Source organism: Dendropsophus ebraccatus, chromosome 1, assembly GCF_027789765.1.
Source record: "Dendropsophus ebraccatus isolate aDenEbr1 chromosome 1, aDenEbr1.pat, whole genome shotgun sequence".
Classification (NCBI taxonomy): Eukaryota; Metazoa; Chordata; class Amphibia; order Anura; family Hylidae; genus Dendropsophus; species Dendropsophus ebraccatus.
In genome coordinates this window covers 152,910,833-152,930,369 of record NC_091454.1, presented here as the reverse complement: position 1 = coordinate 152,930,369, position 19,537 = coordinate 152,910,833, and the positions used below count along the sequence as shown (strand labels likewise).

Sequence of the window (19,537 nt, the reverse complement as noted above, 5' to 3'; positions counted from 1 at the left end):
TTAGGAATGCCACTGGAACATTTTCTCCACGCTGAACATTGCACAGGTGTCTTAACGATCCAGCCCATATGCCGGGCTGACACAGGTGGGGAATAGTGGACAATCTGCCTGGGGCATTCCTAATGATGAAGAGGGCGGAGAGGAGGGATGGAGAGGTTGTGCCACCCTAATGCATACACAATCTAGGCCATGCCCATTGGGCACGGCGCTTTAAGGTTTAAAGTTGTTTTTAAGGACAATAACGGCATCACCTTCCGAACTGACCCCAGGACAGATCTTGAATTAAAAGCAGCTATCTGACGGTACAAGAGGTTGGGGGGGAGGGGTCAGATTGTGGGTACAGAGTGGCTTTAAATCAGTGTATAATAAACAAAAAAGTGCTGTTTATGTATGAATTGCTTACTGTTTCATGTATTTTGCTATCATCGGTGAATAGAAACAACTGTTTACCTCTAGCTGAAAACCCAACCTGATTATGTGGAACAAGTTGTACTTTTTACTGGCACCCTTTATTTTTACCATTGAATTATGTACATTGTAATATGTATATAATATAGTATGTACACAGTGCCTTGTCTACAGTAAAAGAGCTTACTATAACCCCTTTTTTGCTGTACTCTTGCTGTTTCTTTTTTGCCTGTGTAACACCTTACACAACTCTTGCATCAGTAACCCCTTCACCCCCCCAAGACATCTTTATTACTGTACTGTGTAAATCATCAGCCTAGCAGTAACAGCCTGTTCGGTCCAGTGCACTTTCACTAGCACTATTACAGAGAGGGGTATTTACTGTGCTGTGATTGGCCAAAGAAATAGGTGAAAAAAGCCCATGTAAACAGCCCAGCTCTGGTCCCACAGCCTGAAATGGAGAGACTGAGACAAAGTTGTGTACCATGGCGGGGGCTAAATATCAGTGGTGGACCCTACAATCACCAGCCTAGCACAAGGTCACTGCTAGAGTTGAAGAACTCTTCAGCCAATTTAACAGTTTCTTTGGCAACTGTGGGGCCACCTCTTCTATAAACCGGTAGTTAGAATCTAAAAAATTACGCAAAACAGAAGTCAGTCAGATGATTGATTGTACATTCACACTTTGGCTGGGTTCACACATAGTATTTTGGTCAGTATTTGTAGCCGAAAGCAGAAAAAAATAGTATAGTAACGTGTTAGCCAGAAAAATCCATATCGTGGTAGATAAAGGTATCACTCCTAAAATACTTTGATCACAAGTATCTACCACGATATAGCCAAAAGCAGGGAACAACACCTTAAGAAACTATAAAGGAAAGATTTCTACTAAAGATGAGTGAACCTCGAGCATGCTGGAGTCCATCCGAACCCGAACGTTCGGCATTTGATTAGCGGTGGCTGCTGAAGTTGGATAAAGCCCTAAGGCTATGTGGAAATCATGGATACAGCCAATGACTATATCCATGATTTCCACATAGCCTTAGGGCTTTATCAAAGTTCAGCAGCCACCGCTAATCAAATGCCGAAAGGTCGGGTTCGGATGGACTCCAGCATGCTCGAGGTTCGCACATCTCTAATTTCTACCTTTTTCTGTATTTTGCTATACACCTACAAATTCTAGATTCTATTATGAAAAAAAACAATATCCAAAACAAAGGTTTCCGAATGGTCATTAATCATAGAACTCAACACCTATCAACACATCCGGCATGATTCTAAATACTAAATAAGAGAGGTCCAACAGCACTCAATAGATAAGTCAATCAATATGAGTAAGAAGTAACAGATGCACGCCTCACCAGACTGGATCAAGTCCGACAGCAATCCTCAATAAGTGTAGAGACAGCATCCAAAAATAGTGAAATAAAGTGTAGCTTTATTCACCAAGCCATGCAACTTATTCAAAATACTAAGTGTGAACCCTGCCTAGAGTATATGCACTGCAGTCCTACTGAAACTGACCAACCACCTATAAAGGATGAACTTTATGGAAAAAAAAAAAAAAGTTCCTTACTAAAAGAAAAACTGATTTTTATACATTCCCCAAGTAATATATGTCTTCAAGGGCTTTCTTCATGCAAAACAAAGTGATTACTGGGGACAAGTGAGAATATCCAGAGGACATTATAACAGAGCTCAGCAAGGCGTACCTAGAATCAATGTCCACTTCCTCAGCTTTACACTGCTTACTACCTTCAAGCACAGTCTCCACATATGTTCTCTTTGTCATCCCTGCAAGGAAAGTAAGTAACTCCATGAATTTCTATATCTATAGTCATGTGACTATCACAAGCTTCGCTGACATGAAATAAGAAGATACAGGGTTCAGGAAGACTCTCTTGGCGTACTATGTAACTCTTGGTACTTGACACCATCTGCCACAAACTCCTAATAACATCCTTGGTAACCTAGGTCAATGATAAGTGAACAGATGGTCTACATTTTAGGTCAATGGGCTATTATAACTATGAAGTCACATATGGATGTATGACGTATCTTTATGTGTTATTCACCACAAAAGCACTGAATGTGTTAAAACATTTAAGACCATTGGAAGCTGTAGGATGTGTTAAATATGTCTGCTAGGTGAAAGCTTGACATCTGGGACCCCAAACTATAGAAAGAATGAGGGTCTATGCCCTGATCTAAAGCAGCACGACTGTTCCTGTAACTCCCACAGACTGTATCAGAGAGAGTGTGCTTTTTCCCTTTCTTCATTGCCCCAGGCCACTATTGTCTGTGGACCCTCTTCTCCCTCATTGAGGTCTCCCTGGAGTGAGACTCCCACCTATAAGACTATTATGACGTATTCTATGGATATGCCATAAACATCAGAAAACTTTCCTGATAGTCAGAAAACTATTGAAATGACAGAGGTCATATGGAATAAACTAAAGAAAGTCCAACAGCACCTTGTGGAAGCAATATTCCAAATGGCTACTAGGTTTCAAGTGGCCATTTGAAATGTATCAATGTCACCATGGTAAATGGGCGGTCCATCTTTAGATTTCACTACAATATGACATACAGTATAATAAAGAAAGATAACATATAAATGGGCATATAACATCTAATATGTGGAGCTTGGAAAATACCTGCTATTATTCTTCAATACCAAGCTTATCAGACCAGGTTTAGTAACAAATCATGATATTGATAAACATGGCTATGCACACAAATAAACAAACCAGAGCTAAATGTCCACATTTCAAAGCACTATAACAATATAATGTGTACCTGTATCTTTAAAAATTTTGACATTTCTCCATGACATATACATTTTTTTTTTTTAACAACTGGGTTCAGACCACGACTAAAACAAGAGGGAAGTGCATAGCTAAGAAGTGTGCGTGACACAAGATGGTTTCATAGATTTAGGGCCTTATTACACGAAGCCTGATTCAGCAGATTATCACTCGATCAGTCGTAGAGCTGATCATCAGCTGATTGTTGTCCTTTAAGCCTAGTTAAACATTATCGGCCGCGCATTGCTACTTTAATGGTGTCAAAAAAATCAAGTTTATACTTACCTATTCTCCCTCCGTTGTCCTGCAGCCTTTGGCCTACGTTCCCTGCTCATTGCTGGCGCTTCTGGCCTGGTCTCTTTAGTGACAGGCCACTTAGCCACTGACCGTGGCGCTGTCTTGTGTGGACCAGTGATTGGCTGAGTAGTCTGTCACTGAAATAACAGGGCCAGAAGTGTCAGCAATGAGCAGGGAACATGGGCAAAGTCTGCAGGACAACGGGGGAGAATAGTTAAGTATAAAGTTTATTATTTTACAGGTAAAAAGCAGGAGCTGCACGGACATCACTAATGATATATATACACAGCCCTTGCTGTGTGATAATTGAGCTGTGTATGGCCTCTGTAGGGCATCACTAAAGCTCCCATTGATTTCACACAGCTGCCAATCTTCAGCCAGTGTTTTTGAAAGTAGAAACCAGCATAGTTTTCATGTCAAAACCTACGCAGGTTTGCCAGTGTAAAGATTATCTGAACCGTACCGACAAATGCATGCATCAGAAAAAATGGCAATGATCCTGGCAACCCCGTAGCCCATTGTTGAATGCATGCAGGAGTGGTTTCAGACACACCGGGGAAGACTTATGCAATTTGCAAACCAGCCATTAAATCGACCCCCCCCCAAAAAAAAAACATACGTGGCCCAAATTAAAAATAAATAAAATTAGAGATGCAAAATGTTCCTCAATGTAAATCAAAAACACTTTTTTCATTGAGTTTAACAAGTTTTCTAAGGGTCCAAAGAGGGGAGATCTCAGGCTTTCCTTTATGACCTGATCTCTGTTTCTGGCTTTGGCTTCAAATCTTTGGCAAATAATCTGTCAGATAATCTTTCTTTGTAAATGGACCCTGAGCTGTATGAACCACCCAAATACTATGTGTGATTAGTCTCAGTACCCCCAAGTGTATATACCAGTAGTACCCACAGTGCCCCTATACAGATACAGTATGTCCGAGCACAAATGCCCCAGACTCCACATAGAAGACATGCAGATTTTATTACAGACTTTGGTGCAGAATTTCAAATAGGTTCCAGAGTAGTTTAGCAAATTGTTTGAACTGAACCTACTCTGTCTATTGGTATACAACTAAAAGTAGAATAATTTCTGTAGATTATTAGAGTAATTCACACACGATAATGTAATAAACCTATTCCACATGCCCACAAGTATCCAGGCCCCCAGTCTACACTCCAAAAGACTCTAGTTTCAAAACAACACAAAACAAGAGCGTTATGAGAACACACTCATCCTTTAGAAAGAAATCTTTATTTGTCATTTACTTTACATCACTTATTTACATATATGCATTGTCGTAATCCTGAGGCAAGAGAGCTAGTTTTACATCTGCTATACAGGAATGCAGTGCAATAGGAACTTTTAAGATTTCAGACTAAACCCGTAACATGGCCATCTGCTTGGTTGTGTATTGGAGATATGACGACTTGATGGGTAAAGGCAATATAAAACAGGACTCAGTGGAAACAGCCAACGCTACATAAAAGAAATTAACTACTGAGATGCATTTTAAAGTTCACATATGAAAAGTACCATATACCTGTGGTTAAAGTAAGAAAACCAGTATGCAGCCAAATCGCACAGGACACCTGCAATAGATCCATTGAATTTAATAGACTGAACATAGTATACCAGTGACTACATTTTGTACATATCAACGTGTATATAGGTTTTTCTTGCAGGCCATCTATCTTTTTGAGTCCTACAATGTGCAGTATCACAAATTTTCCAAATATAGTCAATGGGTCCACTTCATATACACTTTGGTGTATGTCTACACACCACAAGGATAAGTTAGCTTTTATACGTGAACATAACTTTACCACAACGCAGAAAGTGCCCAGAAATAGCTGTAAAGTACACTCAGGAAGTGGCTAAAAAAACAAACAGCCACCATGCAAATGATTTACTTGATATGGCAACAATGCTTTATTACTACATCTACGGGTAGACACCAGGAAACCATTACTTTGTTTCTGGTTTGACCTGAATAAGAGCCATATACTGATCAGCCCCTAGTGGCAGCAACATACCAAGAGGCAGAGATTTTTTTGTCCCATTTTTGGAACAACCAATCACAGCTCAGCTTTCATTTAGACTGTGTACCATTTTCAGAAGGATAAGTCTGAGGCTTTGTGTGTATGAAAACGAACAAAATATACCTAAAAACCACATGCATTCGGAGAACATTCCAAATCATTTATGCAGCTATCTTCTCAGAAAAAGACAGTAATAATAGCATACTTTAAGATGAATTACATTGCAATTTGGTCAAGCTTAACATGTACTCCAATCTTAAAGTGATAGCTAGGGGTCTGACTTCTGGGACCCGCACTAATCCTGACAACGGGCTGAGGCCATCGCTGTTTCTCTCTGCATAGCAGTACCCGGTTATTTGACAGTTCAGGAGAGTACAGATTGCCCCATGCACCTGCTATGCAGCAATTACTCTGCGGCATCAGTGAAAGAGTGAGGCTAGAATATACTATTACTACTACCAGTAGGGGTCTGACATCTGGGACCACACTAATCCTGAGAATGAAGGGGCAGCAGCACAGATTCAGCACTTCAGCCCCTTAGTTCTCAAGATCAGTGGATGTCAAAAAGATTGACATCGTAGCAATATGCCATCACATTGGCATCGAGACTGAAATACCCTTTTAACGAAAAAAAATTGCATTTTTCATAGAAAAAAAAAATAAAACCATACAATAAAGATCACAGTTGGAGATAAATATGCTTAAGAAAGCCAACCTTAATGAAAAGGCAAATTTAGTACAGATACCGTACATTACAGAGGATATACAAACAGAACAACCAGAAGCTTGAGTGTTCTGAAAAGCTGAGGCTTGTTCTTTCTATCTCAGGTCCCAAGACTTTAAATATATAGTGAACCATCCGCAGGTCCAACATATCCAACGCAGATTAGAAATACATCAATGAGAGTCCAAATCCCCAGTCCTCCAAAACTGAAGAGCTTTCCCAGTCCCTCTCTCCACTGGCCCAGGTAGAAACGGTCAGCTCCAAAGCCTCCAAGGGTAATGCTGAAAGAAGAATCCAAAACACATATTACAATACAGCTACAGCTTTTCTTTGGAGATGTATTTCTAAAAGGGTTATCCCAAAATTAAAAGTTATTCCCTATTCACAGGACAGGTGATAACTATCTGATCAACACTGGACAGAATTCAGCACTCGGTTTGAATGAACAGAGCTGCGACAGTCACCCTGTTCCACCTCTCCTCTGCATTAAAGGAGAAGTTCGGCCAAAAGTATTTTTAATATGATATTACTTATGGAAAGTTAGAAAAATTCCTAATGGGAATAGCACTGGTACTACTCCCCTATCATCTGCTTATACTATGTGCAGATGATGGAGGGAGTAGTACAGTGTATATGTGTGCATACATAGACATGTGTTACATAGACATGTGTTACATAGACATGTGTTACATAGACATCCATTGAATCCATAGAGTGTCCAGCAGGGGGCGCACTGTATATAGAAGTCAATGGTACTCATTGACTTCTATGTATTGTGCATATCCTGCTGGACATTCCATAGGAATTACAACTGATTCGTGACGTCACGGTTTTTGAGGAAATTTGAAGTCTCCATAATCTACTAAATTACGTGAAATAGCCCTATATGTGCATTTCCCATAATTAATGTACATTTCTAACTTTCCATAAGTAATGTAAATTAATTATGGGAAATGCACATATAGGGCTATTTCCCTTAATTTAGTAAATTATGGAGACTTCAAATTCTCTCAAAAACCGTGACGTCATGAATCAGTTGTAATTCCTATGGAATATCCAGCAGGAGATGCACAATACATAGAAGTCAATGAGTACCATTGACTTCTATATATAGTGCGCCCCCTGCTAGACACTCTATGGATTCAATGGATGTCTATGTAACACATGTCTATGTATGCACACATATAAACTGTACTACTCCTCCCATCATCTGCTCATAGTATAAGCAGATGATAGGGGAGTAGTACCAGGGCTATCCCCATCACATGCACGTCCCTGCTGATGCCACAGTCGCTGACATTGCCTTCGCTGATGCACTACTCACATGCCCTACTGGGGACTGACTGCTGAGCTCACCGCCGCCCCAGCCTCCTGCCGAGTCGTTCCCTGATGTCACCCAAGCTGCCAGGGGTGACATCAGGGAATGAGTTGGCAGGAGTCTGGGGCGGCAGTGAGCTCTGCAGTCAGTCCCCAGCAGGGCATGTGAGTGCATCAGCAGCGGCAATGTCAGCGGCGGCAGGGATGTGCATGTGATGAGGATAGCCCTGGTACTACTCCCCCATCATCTGCTCATACTATGAGCAGTTGATGGGAGGAGTAGTACAGTGTATATGTGTGCATACATAGACATGTGTTACATAGACATCCATTGAATCCATACAGTGTCCAGCAGGGGGCGCACTATATATAGAAGTCAATGGTACTCATTGACTTTTATATAAAGTGTGCCCCCTGCTGGACACTCCATAGAAATTACAAAAGATTTGTGACATCACGGTTTTTGAGAAAATTTGAAGTCTCCATGATCTACTAAATTAAGGGAAATAGCAGTATATGTACATTTGCCATAATTAATGTACATTAGGAATTTGTACAACTTTCCATAAGTAATAACATATTAAAAAATATGTTTTGGCCGGAGTTGTCCTTTAATGCTTCTCTCTTCTGCATGGCGGTGTTGAAGAGGAAGCAGTGCACTGGAGCCATAACTAATATGGGGGCACTTCACACTTTATATTAGTCAAGGTGCAAACATAGTATCTGCTTTGTTTATCATTTATACTGAATTTACTTTAGAAATACAGCTCCTGCTTTGCAATTACCAAACCCTGCTTACAGCAAATAATATATGGAGATAACACAAAACCCAAACTTAGACAAATGGGGTTTACGAAGGGGTTTCAGTCTACTCCTTTTCCTGACACTGGCTGATGTGGATGCCCCGTAATGCAGTACACTATGAAGAATGCATATTAATTATCAATTATGCTAATAGTCTCCAGTCACACCAGGAATATCTATGGCATAGACATTACATTGACTTTTTTTTTGCTATATACATATGTGGCATATATCATATATACCTTTGTGGTATACTAACTTAATGATCACAAAAAAAAAAGATAAAATTATGGTCTCCATCCGGAGAATAGAGCCTGACCTGAGAGTTAGAGCAGTGGACCACTTGTAGCCTCCTGTCCAGTTACAGTACAGCATCTTAAGAAACACACGGTTTCCTGCAAAACAAATATTTACAGTTGTCATACAGCAAAAAATCTAAATCTAAGTTCTGCGACCAAGTAGATTTCTAAAAGCAAAATCACCTAGAAATATAATTCTCTTTGGTGAGATCTTTACATATCTTATTTAGCTGCTTCTGAGATGATGATACTACTGCTGCTACTACTAATAATAATACTAATAATAATATTTTGTTTTGCTAAAAAGGAAATGTAATCTGACTGACAACGTGAAAGTTTGAGTTAATGGCTGCTTAGTAACCACTGAAAGAACAAATCCAGACAGAACACAATAAATTGATAAAAGAGAGTGCATCTCCGCCGAGAGGCATACCTAAACATTGGACGTGATCCTTTACTGTACATGTAGCATTGTAACGCTGCCGAGGACAGGAAACAGTCATGCAAATGCTAGAATTGGATTTAGTACACTCATACTCAGATGGAGGGAGCTGCCAGCAAAACTGACAAGTCATGTTCGTTGTGAAATTTTCTTGTTGTTGATGGTTATCATCCTGTGTATAAAACATAAAAAGTAAATAGTGAACAAAGAAACTATAGAACTATAGAAACATAGAACTATTTGCCAATTCAATATAGAATACAATAAACTTACGATCACCCACACAACTCTCTACATCAGCGCTTCTCAAACTTTTTCTACTGGAGCCTCACCTAACAGACCAAATCAGTGCCTGGGCCTCCCCAGACTGACCGAGGAAAAGACTAGGCTTCACCATCTGTGATAAAAGTCCATTTAAAAACTGAAAATAATGCTAGGGCTACCTTTCTCCTAAGCTCTATATACCAAAAAAGCAAGTACAAAATAACTTAATAATATTGTTAAAATGGAGACTGTTGCAAAAAGCAAAAGGACTGTGCAGATCATAGCCACTTTTGTGAAAACTGTTTCCCCTTCTGGGCCTCACCAAAAACTAGGGGGCGCCTCACAGTTTGAGAAGCACTGCCCTACATAAATGTCTAACACCCTACCCATGTGTAACCCAATTCTTATTCATTCATTTTTAGATGGCTGTGCAACTGTATAAAATAAGCACTTCTTACTCCCTGTATCACCACCATGTACTTACAGACTAAGTGCTTGTGAGCATGGCCCTTTAATTGCTTACTTTGTAATAGTAACTATGTAATAACTAAAGTTTTGGCTGTTCAGGTAGGATGGAGATTGTGGTTTTGCAACAGCTGGATGGACAAAGGTTCCAGATGTAATATTTTACTATGTAAGACTTTGTCTGGGTATGCTCCCTCTGTATTTTTAAAGGGAACCAATCAGCCCAATTGGGAGTATGGTATGTATAAAGCTCCTGCAGCAGCCTTGGCACGTACCGGCCGCGGCTGCAGCAGGTGATTTATGCCGGAGGAAAATGACTTTTATTCCCCCAGCTTGTGACAGACACGGGCGGGGGAAGTAGTCATCTGGGCGACACCACGCCCATGTCTACTCACAGCACTCTACCTTTCAGCGCGCTCCGCAGGAATGACTGACAGGCAGAGAGGTCCGTTACTGGCCTCTCTGCCTGTCAATCATCCCACCGAGCACACTGACAGGGAGAGCGCGGTGACTAGTCATTTTCCTCCGGTATAAAGCTCCTGCTGCAGCCGCGGCTGGTACATGCCACGGAGGCTGCAGGAGCTTTATACATTGCTCCAGGGAACCATATCAGCCCAATAGTGCTGATTGGTTCCCTTTAAGTGCTGAGGCCAAAGAAGCATATTACTGAGGTATATGAAATATATGCATTGCTCAGTACACAATATTGTTGATGACATTATTGCAATTACACTTTAAGAAGGTAGATGAAAAGAAAAATCTCATATGTATGTGCAAAACTCCATTATGAAAGTAACTAAAAGACATGTACCTATAGTCCACTGGAAGAAGTTGAGGATGAAATGGAGCTGGCTGTTCAGCAACTGCTTTACTTGGCCAGAAAGACTATCACAGCACATTAGATTCAGCCAGAACCACCCACAATCCAAAAGTTCTAATCAAAAGTGAATAATATTATCAGGCTATAGAGAGGAGTGTATTTTAAGATGAAATCCCTTGAAAGTTTGAGTGAATATGGCATTGGCTTATGACATTTACTGTCTCTTATCACTGTAAAAAGAAAAGTCACTTAAAAAAAAAATGGAGTCCGCTGGAACATTGTTTGATTCTATTCACTTACCACACACATAACCTGAGGTTTGGCCCTACAGTCAAAGGTGACAGGCTTGCCGTAGATACAAGAGTGGTTCATATTACAGGTCATACAGTCTGCTGGTAACTTGCTGCAAAGCCCGTTGCTTGGACATTTGGATATGTAAGAAGGCATGACCGTGGTTTCTGGAAGAAAAAATTAGCAAACTGCATATCTAAAAAATATTTTAATTATATTATTCTTTATACTAAAGAAATGGAGAAACATAGCCTTAAACTGTAGCTGTCATGACATATAAAAAATTAAAATATATATAGTTAATATAACAGCAGCTGGCCAATCAGCATTCATGTTCACTGTTTCAACTGAGACACCTCGTGGCTGAATGTACAGCATTGTATATCATGTGGATAGGCAAAAATGAAGTACATTGCAAAGATGTAGTACATTATCTCTCCTGCTGATTTACAATTATTTACTGGTAACAACAGTGCCCATTTAAAGCCAGAGACTAGAGATGAGAGAATTTGCAGTTATAACAAAGCCTCAGTTTCCCAGGACTGGATCCAGCTTTTCCCAGCACCCAAGGAGGAGCGGCATAGAACAGGAGCAAGTTACAAGGCAGCAACTGATGAGCGGATTGCACAGATAATGAAGCTTTGCTTCGTTATTACTGTAAATTCGGTTATCTCTACCAGAGGCAAGTCTCTACTGTAACAGCTGGAAGCAGACAGCTGTTCTAGGTTATTGCAGCTCAGCTCTCGCTGAAGTAAACCAGCACAGTCACTACACAGAGAACAATGCCATCTGTTTACGCCTCTGTTCTCTATATGTGTGGCCACTGCAACTCTGGCACACAGCGGATTAGCAGGCATGCCGGGTGTGGAAACCCCACAATGCAATAGCGGCAAGCTATCCTGAGGATATCAATAAGTTTAGACCATAATACCTTTTAATACATTAGTATATATGTCTAAGCTTCCCTCTTTTATTGAAGAAATCTTGAATTAAGTAGTCCAATTGTCATCTATAGTAAATGACGAGATGTATAAGTTGTTAAAGCAGAGCTGTCCCTAAGAGGTGGATCAGCAGCTGCAGCACAGCTCCCATCTCTTGAACTGCAATTCCTGATATAGCGTCTGGTTAGGACTGATGTTGTCACGTAAAGAAAAACTAAATGGGTTATGGCCATTTCATTCCAGGCATCAGGGCTTCTTCAACTATCAGACAACCATGTCAAACAGTAAATTAAGACAGCCCTAAGTAGTTGTCGGTTTAAACAGAAAGAACAGGATGAATGTAGCAGATGAAGCTACTATTCCAGCAGCATCTAAACTAAAACAATTACCAACTACTTTGATGCTTGGCAGCATGGTGGAGGACGGAGCTTGGTCTTGCAGAGCTTGTGCTGCTGCTTGAAAGTGCTCAAAACTCAAGGACCCTGGGAAGAAAATGGAAGATAAAGATAAAAACTGAGATTCAGGCAAAAGTTGAGGCATCACATCCAAATCCTAATCTTTAAGGCCCTGTTCACACCCCATTTCTGATGTGTCTACAGCGTAATTATACCCAGTATACAGTTGTGAGAGGCATAAGTGACTACACTCTACAATACAACAGAATCCAGCAAGCCTTTCAGGACTAGTACTGCTGATCGCGGAGTTCATATGCACAGACTTCATAAGGTTCAGCGCTACACACTGCAATAACCCTGTATACAGCACTGGAAAAACGCTAATACAGTAATGCTAGAGACCATAAAAATCCACCAGATAAAGATACAAAAAACATAATGTGTTACATGTCCAAAACACACAAGCTGTCACGTACCCCATATTCTTATCTGATGGATTTTTATGGCCTTCAGAAATACTGGATTTGTGTTTTTCTAATGTTGAACTATCTCCAGTTAACCTTTTCAGGACCAAGGCCTTCAGAAGCCATGTATACAGGAAAAATCCTCAAAGGGCAATTGTTTCTTCTTAAGCCAAAGATTTTCGAAGGGCTTTAATGATTCCACCTACCATATGCTTGCAAGTTCAGCTTGGACAAGCATTCATATGTCTGAATGAAGAGAGGAGGTGTCAGCTGCTGTCAGACTCCTCTGTGAGAACAAAAAGATCCTCCTCTCCTATATACATTAGTAAGGCAATAGGTTTGGTTAACATGTCTGATGTCTGCGGGGGGCCTTCATACTTAGCTGGTATTAGTATATGTAAGAAACACACTGAAAGGCCTTTTTGACTCTTTATAAAATTTAATAAAAACATTTTTCTATGTTCTGGAAGCACAGATAGATATATGAAAGGTACCATGTGTCTCCTTGTCCTAAAGGCTATATAACAGCGTCAGCAGTTTGCAATGTGAATAGTAGCTGACAGATTCTCTTTACTGCAGGAAGAAAACTTTCTATATTCTGTGCAGTTTGGTCCCAATGCTGAACACTGAGCTGTAATGTGGCTATGTTTTTCTCCTCCATCCATTAGCAGGTCCCATAGGTTGCTCTTGTAGGTCGCTCCTGCTGGCTGCTAGCAGGATTACATCCCATGCAGGTGTCTGTAGTGGCCTGCCCAGGAACCTGCACTGAGCATAACATTTGGTGTAGCTACCCAATAAAGGACATTACAATGTCACAGAAATGTGCAGTGGTCTGATACTAGATGAGATCCGGTGGACCCCAGGGGCTCTGCCCGCTCATATCAGTACAGATTGATGGCTGTCTGCTGTATTCCTTCTACTATATCAGGCTCTATATACATGAAGCACTCCTAAGAGCAGCTATGGGGGCACCCTATGGTTTGGGAGATGTTTATGAGACACCTCAGAGTAAGCACTAGAGAATGTCTATGATACATCCCCAGGTAAGAAGCTATGGGGGGCACCTATTAGTCTGGGTGATATCTATGTGGCACTTAAAGGACAAGTGCCATGAAAACCTTTTTCCCAGTAATTGAAGCAGATTACAAAGTTATATAACTGTGTAATGTGCTTCAATCACCTATCTGCCTCCCTTCCCTGTCTTTTCCCCCCTCCACCAGGAAGTGTCCTATCTCACACAGACCTGATTACTGTCGTCACCGTCACCAGGCAGCTCCTTCTTGTGAGGATGAGTCATCAGCAGGAGGGCTGCTCTAGGTCCTGTTACACCAGCCTCCCCCTCCCCCTACTTGTCAGGTGACTCTGCTTGCTCAGCTTATCTTCTCTAGTGACATGACTGCTTCATTGAGTCCAGGGCAGCAGGAGAGAGGGTATGAGGGGAGGGGGGAGCTGCCTAAGTGCCGCAGTCAGTCAGAGGGAAGATAAGCATGACATGTGAAGAGTGATGGCTTGCAGTTGTTCAGCCAATGGGAGCTGAGCAAGCTGTCACCTGACAAGGCAGGGGAGGGGGAGAGGCTAGTGTAACAGGAGAAGGAGCTGAGAGAAGAGCTTGGTGACCGGTGACGACAGTAATCAGGTCTGTGTGAGTTAGGACACTTCCTGGTGGGGGGTGGAGGGGGGAAAAGACAGGGAAGGGAGGCAGATAGGTGATTGAAGCATATTACAGAGTTATATAACTTTATAATGTGCTTCAATTACTGGGAAAAAGTTTTTAATGGCACTTGTCCTTTAAGGGGCACCAATTAGTCGGGGGATGTCTATAATACACCCCCCGGTAAGCAGCTATAAGGGGCACCCATTAGTCTGTCTAGAGAATGTCTATGATACACCCCCGGTAAGCAGCTACGGGGGGAACCCATTAGTCTGGGTGATATCTATGTGGCACCTCAGGGTAAGCAGCTATGGGGGCACCTATTAGTCTGAGGGGGATGTCTATGATACACTCCCATGTAAGCAGCTATGGGGGCACCTATTAGTCTGAGGGGGATGTCTATAATACACTCCTATGTAAGCAGCTATGGGGGGCACCCATTGGTCTGAGGGGGGGATGTCTATGATACACTCCTATGTAAGCAGCTATGGGGGCACCTATTAGTCTGAGGGGGATGTCTATAATACACTCCTATGTAAGCAGCTATGGGGGGGCACCTATTGGTCTGAGGGGGATGTCTATAATACACTCCTATGTAAGCAGCTATGGGGGGCACCCATTAGTCTGAGGGGGGGATGTCTATAATACACTCCTATGTAAGCAGCTATGGGGGGCACCCATTAGTCTGAGGGGGGATGTCTATGATACACTCCTATGTAAGCAGCTATGGGGGGGGGCACCCATTAGTCTGAGGGGGATGTCTATAATACACTCCTATGTAAGCAGCTATGGGGGGCACCCATTAGTCTGAGGGGGATGTCTATAATACACTCCTATGTAAGCAGCTATGGGGCACCTATTAGTCTGAGGGGGATGTCTATAATACACTCCTATGTAAGCAGCTATGGGGGGGGGCACCCATTAGTCTGAGGGGGGGTGTCTATGATACACTCCTACGTAAGCAGCTATGGGGGGGGGCACCCATTAGTCTGAGGGGGATGTCTATAATACACTCCTATGTAAGCAGCTATGGGGGCACCTATTAGTCTGAGGGGGATGTCTATAATACACTCCTATGTAAGCAGCTATGGGGGGGGGCACCCATTAGTCTGAGGGGGGGTGTCTATGATACACTCCTATGTAAGCAGCTATGGGGGGGGGCACCCATTAGTCTGAGGGGGATGTCTATAATACACTCCTATGTAAGCAGCTATGGGGGCACCTATTAGTCTGAGGGGGATGTCTATAATACACTCCCATGTAAGCAGCTATGGGGGCACCTATTAGTCTGAGGGGGATGTCTATAATACACTCCTATGTAAGCAGCTATGGGGGGCACCCATTGGTCTGAGGGGGGGATGTCTATGATACACTCCTATGTAAGCAGCTATGGGGGCACCTATTAGTCTGAGGGGGATGTCTATAATACACTCCTATGTAAGCAGCTATGGGGGGGCACCTATTGGTCTGAGGGGGATGTCTATAATACACTCCTATGTAAGCAGCTATGGGGGGCACCCATTAGTCTGAGGGGGGGATGTCTATAATACACTCCTATGTAAGCAGCTATGGGGGGCACCCATTAGTCTGAGGGGGGATGTCTATGATACACTCCTATGTAAGCAGCTATGGGGGGGGGGGCACCCATTAGTCTGAGGGGGATGTCTATAATACACTCCTATGTAAGCAGCTATGGGGGGCACCCATTAGTCTGAGGGGGATGTCTATAATACACTCCTATGTAAGCAGCTATGGGGGCACCTATTAGTCTGAGGGGGATGTCTATAATACACTCCTATGTAAGCAGCTATGGGGGGGGCACCCATTAGTCTGAGGGGGGGTGTCTATGATACACTCCTATGTAAGCAGCTATGGGGGGGGGGCACCCATTAGTCTGAGGGGGATGTCTATAATACACTCCTATGTAAGCAGCTATGGGGGCACCTATTAGTCTGAGGGGGATGTCTATAATACACTCCCATGTAAGCAGCTATGGGGGCACCTATTAGTCTGAGGGGGATGTCTATAATACACTCCTATGTAAGCAGCTATGGGGGGCACCCATTAGTCTGAGGGGGGGATGTCTATGATACACTCCTATGTAAGCAGCTATGGGGGGGGGGCACCCATTAGTCTGAGGGGGATGTCTATAATACACTCCTATGTAAGCAGCTATGGGGGGCACCCATTAGTCTGAGGGGGATGTCTGTGATACACTCCATGGGGGGCCCTCAGGGTGAGCCCCTGTTTCTGAGGCCATCAGTCCTATGCGCCCCGCCATTACACCAGTACTAGGAGTCAGGCAGAGATCACACTGATCCCATAGGGCCACACGTCTCCTACCAGTCTCTATGGCATCACTGTCACCAGCAGCAGCACAGACCCGGCTACACGTCCCCCTGTCCCGTATATACAATACAGTGACAGCTGCACCCTCCTTACTGTACCACACAGGCAGCTATCCGCCAGGACACTCACCACGGCCGGAGAAAACATAGAGCTGAGACAGGAACAGCACTACATGGAAAAGCCGCTTCAGCACCGACCAGGCCGCCATGTTGTTCTCAGGGACTCGGCTCTCTCTGCGCAGAGCAGCCACAACTAGCGGCAGAAGCTCCACCTTGCGTTCCAAGTCTCGCTGTCACTTCTAGCTCCGCCCACACAGCCGATTTCCTGTTGTGATTGGACGAGCCGGCGCTGCTGTTACGTCCGTGTTCCTATGGTTCTCCTGGGGAAACAGCTGAGGGTGTCTGCGCATAACGGGGGTTGTAGCTCCGCTACAGCTAAGGAGCCAGGGGCCCGGGACCACCGTGCTGTATGTTACATCGTTGATGATGCGGGCCCGAAGCCTCATGTCATTGGGATCCGGTTCCAGCTTCTAATTTGCAGTGCGGCAGCTGGTTCGCAGATTGCCTATACAAAGGCCGGGGATAGATTGCGGACAAGGAGAAAGACTATGAGTGATGGATCCCTATGCGTACAGCCAGGTGTTACCTCACACTGGCTTTTCCCACAGCAACCAATCACAGCTCAGGTTACATTGTACCAGAGCTCATTAAGATATAAAACCAGAGCTGTGATTGGTCACGGTGGGAAACCCCAGAGAGGGCCAGTTTGTAGCAGCTTGATAAATCTGGCCCATAATGTGCTCAATGGCTGCACCTTCCTCCAGGAGTAATGACCACTATGCTATATGATGGTTCATTAGCTAAAATCCTCCCCCAATTAGATCTGCTGAAGGTCCCAGAGTACAGAGCTCATCCTCTCCAGCACTACCATAGGGTCTGCATTGAGAAACAGGGCCAGTGTAACCACCACAACATTCCAACTATGATCCCTAACATCTGTCCCTTCTAAAACTCTCATTGTCACTCTCATTCATTCCCATCTAGACTATTGCAATTCCCTACGTCGGCCTTTCCTTCACTAAACTCTCTCCCCTCCAGTCAATGTAACATGCAGCGGCCAGGCTCCTCGCCCTGTCCAGCCCCTGCACCCATGCCCTCTCTTGTGCCAGTCACTACATTGGCTTCCTACTGAGCACAGAAAACAATATAAACTTCTCCTGCTCACCCACAAAGCTCCACACAATGCTGCACCTCCCTCATCTCTGTCTACCACCATACCCCTGCTCTACGCTCTGCTAATGACTAACCCCTAGTATCCTCCAGAACCTGCACCGCTCACCTTTAGGACTTCACTCCAGCTGCCGCAGTTATATACAATGCCTTGCCTAAGAAAGGCAGACTCATCTCTAATAAGCCCTCAAAACTCATCTTTTTAGGCAGGCGTATCAGATTCCTTAAAGGACCTGTACATACAGTCACTTGTTGATGACTGGTTCACTCACTTTTACCTGCATGATCTTAATTATAAAGATGGTGTGACCATTGTAGCAATGAAGCACTTTTGCCCCTCTGTCTTTTGTCTCCAACCCCAACCCTCTCCTCATAGCCTGTAAGCTCTTGTTATCTGTTCCCTCAATCCATATATTATATATTATATATATATATATATATATATATATAGCTGCAGAATATATCGGTGCCATATAAATAAGATTATTATTATAATACTCACCTGAAAAATGCACTGCCACTCCAGTAATCCCCACTAGTGCTTGTTTATTTGGCTGAAGTGATGACATGCCCATACACCCATGTGACCACTGCAACCAATCACTGGCCTTAGAATACAGTGAGACTGCTACGGACAGCGATTGGCTGCATCCATCACATTAGAATACACATATGTCATCAATATATAGAGTAATACCTCAGTTCCCAAATTTCCCCCTGAAGTTTTGTTCAAAATCTAAACCTGTGTTCCCTGCAGCAGAGGTAGAGAGAGAGAGACAGGAATGGGCAGCTATTTGAACTTGCCAAGCAGCCCATGCTTCTCCCGGCTGCATGGAACAGCTCCTCCACCCCCTGGACCCTTCTCAAGCCCCAGCCAGCCGCTCACTGGTCTAGCAGCTGCTGGCCAGAGCATATACCGGCCACGGCTGCTGGTTCTCCCTGGGCTTACCTCCGCCGCCCTTCCCGACCTTCTGGAACCCTGTGACCAGGCCGCTGTCATCCCCCTCCAATGCCCCTGAGGGGACTCACCCGCTCTAAATGGGTATTCCTCACAGCCAAGACAGGAGCAGAGTCTGTTTAAACTTGGCACTGGCTACTTGAAATTGGCACTGCCCAGCGGGCATTAGAGGGGGATGGCTGCGGCCTAATGAGGTTGGGAAGGCCAGCAGAGGTGAGCCCAGGGAGAAGCAGCAGCCGGTGTATGCTCTGGCCAGCCAGAGCTCGAGATGGGTCCAGGGGCTAGAGGAGCTGTTCCCGCAGCGGAGAGAAGGGCAGCGTGACAAGTTCAAATAGCCACCTGTTCCTGCCTCCCTCTCTGCCTCTGCTGCAGTGAACACCGCTCCTTTACAGTAAGTAGTGGTGCAGGATGCACCGCTACTTACTAATAGTCTTTACACTCTCTGGGTTGCTCTGCACCTGACCCATGGAGTATAAAAACAAATTAAAAACATTTACATTGTTCCCCATCTACACAATGCTCGGTTCTGAAACAGCCTTCCAGAACCGATTAAATATGAGAACAGAGGTATTACT

General features: G+C 43.5%; 1 protein-coding gene across 1 annotated transcript; it reads right to left on the bottom strand.

The window, feature by feature from the left end:
* Positions 1-4,725: 4,725 nt before the first annotated feature.
* Positions 4,726-17,417, bottom strand: TM2D3 (TM2 domain containing 3). Its single transcript, XM_069982042.1, has 6 exons — positions 16,905-17,417; positions 12,306-12,398; positions 10,985-11,142; positions 9,127-9,307; positions 8,714-8,789; positions 4,726-6,554 (listed from the first exon to the last, which is right to left on the bottom strand). The coding sequence occupies exons 1-6, from the start codon at positions 16,981-16,983 to the stop codon at positions 6,389-6,391; spliced, it is 753 nt and encodes a 250-aa protein (XP_069838143.1). The 5' UTR covers positions 16,984-17,417; the 3' UTR covers positions 4,726-6,388.
* Positions 17,418-19,537: the final 2,120 nt, after the last annotated feature.